Below are 5,770 nucleotides of genomic sequence, written 5' to 3'. Positions count from 1 at the left end.
AGTACAGCTAACACGAAAGAGCTCCTCTTGTGGTTCGAACGGAAACATGCAAAGCGACATTTGAGGTTACCCTACACCTGAGGGCGATTTTCCTTGTATAGTTTCCCAAGATAGGTAGATATATAGATGGAACCACAAGAATGTGGTTTTAAAGCAGAAAGTCAAAAGTTAGGCCGCACAATCTGTCGCAAATTTATAGTCAAAGCAGCATCCATGCATGCGGTATTGATATCACAAAGAATTCCTTTATCATTATCAACCAGCCTTATGGAATATCATAATTCCCTGTGACGATTCCTGACTGATGTTTAAAGACAAGCTGTTGCAAATTTTGGGAGCTATAACTTAAAATGCAACATCTCATAAGAATCTTAATTACGCAGCCCGTAAGGGACATGGAGAGGGGGGAAAAAAGCAACCCTAATTTACTTTCTCAAGTAAATCTGGATTGCTTTTTTTCCTCTCCATGTCCTCTTACGGTCTCCGTACTAGCTACCTGAGGGACAAGGTACAGACACAATTGAAAAGGATGAGATCTGAGGATCACACCCTGAGAAACCCAGCACCAGGGAGGCGAAGGACTGGGAATATTAACAGAAGAACTTCAGTCACTCATGAATAAAATCAATCAATTGCTGTGCAAGGATTATAAATGTACTTTAAATAAACTAAGCCTAGAAAATGTCTTTGTTGCAGTAGCAAATAGGAAAGCCTGCTGTGGAATGGGATTATGGGTAGAAAATTTGCCTAATTATATTAAACTATTAGATGTGTTGTAATTTGTCAATAAATAAAAGCATTAAATCACTGAGGAAATTGAATATTTTTTGATGTGCCAATGTGCCACAAAATATATATTTTAACTTGAAGTTTATTCACTTGTTTACTTGTTAAGTATATTTCAACAACAAGGCAATCCAAAATACTTTACACGATAAAAACATAACACATCCATCCATTTTCTAACACCCTTGTCTCTGGTGAGGTTGGGAGGAGTTCTGGTACTTATCTCCAGCAAACGTTTCAGGCGAGAGGCAGGGTCACCCTGGACAGGTCGCCAGTCTGCTGCAGGGCAACATAGAGACAAGCAACCATGCACACACACTCACACCTAAGGAGAATTTAGAGAGTACCGGAATACCCAGAGAGAACCCACGCATGCACAGGGATGCATGCACAGAAAACTCCATGCAGATAGACCCCGGGCTGGGAATCAAACCCAGGATCTTCTTGCTGCACGGCAACAGTTCTACCAACTGCGCCCTCATAACACATAAAAAAATAATAATCAAATGTGAAAAAAAACATGGACCAACCATTACATTACATTACAATGGCAAAATATAGAGAAGTAATAAAAGCTGCAGTCCAGACTAAAGTTATTTTATGTTCCATTATTAGTAAAGGCAGAGGTAGGTCGAAGGCCCAAAGATTCTACTCAAGTAAGAGTTGTGCTACTTCAACATATTTTTGCTCTAGTAAAAGTAAAAAGTGGCCATCCAAAAATACTCAACTTTGAGTAAAACATATTTGGTAAAAAAAGATATTCAAATACTCTTCATTGTATATTTCCTTGACCTCCAAATGGCACCTCCTATCTGCTGAGCAGATAGACCAAGTTTGTGTACAAATAGGAATTTTGTGCACATTAACAAAAGCTACAGGTGTGTGTCAGTGGTCAGGTTTCCACAGAAGCTGACTGTTCCTTAATAGTCAGCCAATGGATCTCTTGGGTATAAGTGATAATAAAGCAGGGTTGGAGGAGGTTTCATCCTAACATGAGGGCAAAACATGTAACGTCTGGACAACCTCAGAAACGTCTTGTCAGAGACATTAGTTGTAACAATGAAAAAGGATCAGTCATGAATTTTAAAGTTTTCTGCCGCCACATCTAGGCAAATAAAAAGCCTGGAATTCATCATTTTCTGCAGATTGATCAACTTTATTTATCGTTAAGACAACAGTTCAGTGACAGGGTCTGAGGAGTTGCAACCTCTCTCATTCAGATCCACAGCTGATGCACCGGTTTAAATGTTCAACAAACAGCACCTTACCTCACACACTGTTTCCTTACTGGTAGTTAAACAGTACACACCCCTGCTTTAAACTAATCTGAAGAAATTTCAATTAGTTCCACCTGGCAGGACTTTAGGTCTGACTCTTCTACTAGGCAAAAACATTGAAACACATTGCAGCCATAATGGAGTCTTTCTCAAAAGTGAACAAGTCTCTTCCTACTTCTCCACCTTACTGTGTATCAGGTAAAATGAAAAAAGCAAATCTGTGCTAAAGCTTAAATAGAAGTAGTCCCTCGAGGACTGTCTCTGGGCACCCCTGATTTAAGATTTAAATCTGTTTCCATGGTACAGATTTCGTCAACAGGTCTGTTTTTAAATCGGCTACATGACTTCACATCAATTCACTTTGAGCTGCATTCAGGCTCAGATGATTGTGGCACAGAGGTAGGAGAGAATCCGAACAAGCCACTGCTGCTGAGCACATAAGATACAAGCGAACATACATCCATTAGTGCAGCAGGTTCTGGTCCGCTAAGGGGAAAACAAACCGACCCTGGCCTGATCCCCAGAACCTAACATGGATAAGCAGCATTCAACTTCTATGCACCACACATCTGGAACAAATTTAAAGAAAACTGCAAAACACCCGAAACACTGAATGCCTTTAACTAAAGACTAAAAGGCCACCTGTTTACAGTTACCTTTGATTTGTAGTAAATGGAACATTGATCAATATATTTGATGTGTACTGATGATTTTGATGGTATTTGACAAAATGTCACATTTGTTTTTTTCATACTTGGGGACTGTATTTTGAAGCCTAGGCATAAATTCAAACTGGAAGACTCTTCATATCACCTGCCCAGACAGTCACCTCATCATGCTCCACCTTTACTTGATGAGAAGTCCGATGGCATCGATCATATCTCCTCCAATCATCAGGCTTCGCTTCCTTCATAAAGTCTGGCGTCCTCTTTACACCTGCTCCTTGGTCGAGCTTCAACCCACCTCCATCCCTTCTCCACCTTCAACTCTCGAATTCTTCAGTACCTTTGACATCCTCTCCATCACCAGTGTCCGGATAGACATCTCTAATCCTCCTCCTCTCTGAAAGCAGTTACCAGCACCATTTTTTCTGCCGGGGATCTGAGTGCCAAAGATTATTTGTCAAATAATCTTTCTAATGCCTACTGTGTGAATCTTTTCAGGTTGAAATGTTTTTATGATGTGAAGCTCTTTGAACTACTTTGTTGCTGAAATGTGCTATATAAATAAACTTGACTTGACCTGCCTCTATAAATATGTCCTCTGAAATTCTGTTGAGAAAAAAACCCCTTTGAGTCACCCTGGGTTAATGCCTACATGTGCACTGTGTGTTGTAAATGTGCTCTCCCCAATCAGACTGGAGGATTACAACTGCAGGTTTATTTTAGATCCCTGAGCCTGACAGTAATAAGACGTTTTTCTCCTTTACCCCCTCTGAGGCCATGCTCATCCCATGAGGCATGCAGCGCCACGCCCTCTGTGCCGCTCAGATATAAAATGCCAGGATGTTTTTGTTCTCAGGTAGATGAGCACTGGCTGATCCCAACACGGATGCACTAGCTGCCAACTGAGCCCTGCATGGCTGAAGATGTTTCAAGGTTTCCTGCTTTCTTCAGTGAGCTGGTTTCCTCCTTGGTACCCTCTTTCTTTTTCCACCAGCAGTTTTACAGCAAATCTGAGCTTCTGTCCTACTTGCTTCTGTGTATTGCCAAAATGCCGTTCATTCCACAAGTTTCAATCACACGCTCTGTGTCAGGGCTGACTGGAGATGCATCGTCTAGAAGCAGTAGAGCCACGACAAAAGTTGCAAGAGAAGGCAAAGGGAGTTCAGTCAAGGAGAGACTGGCTTTAAATTTGAAACAACTGGGCAGAAAGAGTCAGCCAAAGACCACAGCCAGAAGAATTTCTTCAGGGGAGCTGCAGACAAACAAAAGAGATCGATTGTTGCAGTCGTCTCAAACTGATAGCCCTCTTACATCAAGCTCAGGGAAGTCTCTTTCAAAGACGGAGAAGCTCAACCTTGTGAACCAAAGCTCGAAAAAGAGTGAATCGGTGGTAAAGACCAGATCTAGGAATAACGAGGAGGTGCATTTTACTCTAACACTCACACCTGAAGCTGTTCTGCTGCTGCAGCGGAGAAACAGCGAGAGATACCATCGTTCTGCTGCCAGAAATGCTGCAGGTGGTTTCGGTGCTTTTGGAAGCACCACCGATTCTAGAAGACGGAGGCAGCAGTCAGTACCTCAGAGGAACAGCAGAGCAGCCGGTAAGAACAATCCTGATGCTCCACTGGGAGATATAAGCTCAATTGTAAAAATCTCCCTCCTTAATGAGAAACACAAGTATGACGATGTGGAGTATGAGATCGTGGAGGACTTGGGCGTTGATGAGCGGGTGGTGCTGAAGTGCACCGAATGGCTGCGTGGGTTGGAGAACACACCCGTAACGGTGGCAAAGAGCTTAAACAGGACTGTGAGCAGTTTGAAAAGTTTCTAAAGGGAAATTTAAATAGAGGTCTTCAAATCTACAAATCATCTCTGTGTTGATAAATGTCTGTTAAATGTTTTTTTTTTTAACTTTTTGCACAGACAGTACAGACCAAAAGTTTGGACACACTTTCTCATTGAATTCAATGAGAAGGTGTGGTCTGTACATTTGGTCTGTACTGTATGTAACATATTTAATTTACTGGATGCAAAATTTTATGTCTGTTTGAAATTAACATCCTGTGGCAGAGGTCAGCAACCTGTACAATCCAAGACAATATTTTTGCTTTCAAACAATAGAACAGTAAAAACATTTGTACAGCCTCAGTAGATATTAAAGTATCAAATTGTAAAAATACATGGCAACTAAACATACTTACACATAATTACATAAATAATTTTAAAAACTATGTTTGACAGTAACAAGAAGGAATTAATTTACTTGAACCATTGTTGTCTCTTCCTGTAATATATCTCTAATTAAAACATTGATCATTTCTGGATTTATTTTGATAAAGCTCTAATGACCCTAAGAGAAGGCAATGGTTGCTTACTTCTGTCCTATTGGTTGCCTGGAAACTGGGCTGAAATTAAGTTATGACTTTAAAATTGTAGCAGGTTCTTGGAATAAAAGTTGTGGGTTATTGAGGTAGGTTATTGCGTTTAATGCAGGTTTTGGACCTTAGCAGAAATATGGCATTATGACTAGAAAGGACTTTTCCATGGAAACCAAATAATTTGCTGTAAATACTTGATATCTTCTGTGTTTATATGAACCAGTTACCACTACAAGCCACAGTTCTCCGAGAAAATAATCAGACAAAATGTATGTACAGTGTAGTTTGTGATTTATCAGGTCATTTTTCTATTTGTTTAGTTATTTTGTTGTAAAGTACTTTGTAAACAAAATAAAATCTATCCTTCACAATGATTTGCCTTTGGTGTCATCATACAAAGCAGCTGTTAGTTTGAATATCTTTTTTCTTTGCTTTTTATTGAGATACTCTCAATCAAATTCAGCTTCAAATGCCTTTACTTGTTTTCTCCCCATGACGTTTACCAATGCCAGCTGATCAAGTTGATTCATGCACCTCTTGTGATATCAGTGACCTAAATATACACAATGGAAAAAGTTTTTTTTCACCGCACTATTTAAAAACATTGTATTGTGTAAAATTCATTCTCCATTGCCCCTCTGCATTTTTTCTGACAATGTAAATA

The 5,770-nt window shown here is 40.0% G+C and overlaps 1 protein-coding gene across 1 annotated transcript; it reads left to right on the top strand.

The window, feature by feature from the left end:
- The first annotated feature begins 3,603 nt into the window (after window positions 1-3,603).
- Window positions 3,604-5,463, top strand: LOC116719414 (uncharacterized). The gene has a single exon (XM_032561922.1). The coding sequence runs from the start codon at window positions 3,642-3,644 to the stop codon at window positions 4,557-4,559; it is 918 nt and encodes a 305-aa protein (XP_032417813.1). The 5' UTR covers window positions 3,604-3,641; the 3' UTR covers window positions 4,560-5,463.
- The last annotated feature ends 307 nt before the right edge of the window (window positions 5,464-5,770 follow it).

The sequence above is a fragment of the Xiphophorus hellerii genome, chromosome 5 (assembly GCF_003331165.1).
Source record: "Xiphophorus hellerii strain 12219 chromosome 5, Xiphophorus_hellerii-4.1, whole genome shotgun sequence".
In the NCBI taxonomy this organism is placed as follows: domain Eukaryota; kingdom Metazoa; phylum Chordata; class Actinopteri; order Cyprinodontiformes; family Poeciliidae; genus Xiphophorus; species Xiphophorus hellerii.
This window is presented reverse-complemented; position numbering and strand designations above follow the sequence as displayed.

Bases quoted from the DNA above. Each gene is read 5' to 3' on its own strand.
- LOC116719414 (XM_032561922.1), top strand. From the start codon at position 3,642: ATGGCTGAAGATGTTTCAAGGTTTCCTGCTTTCTTCAGTGAGCTGGTT.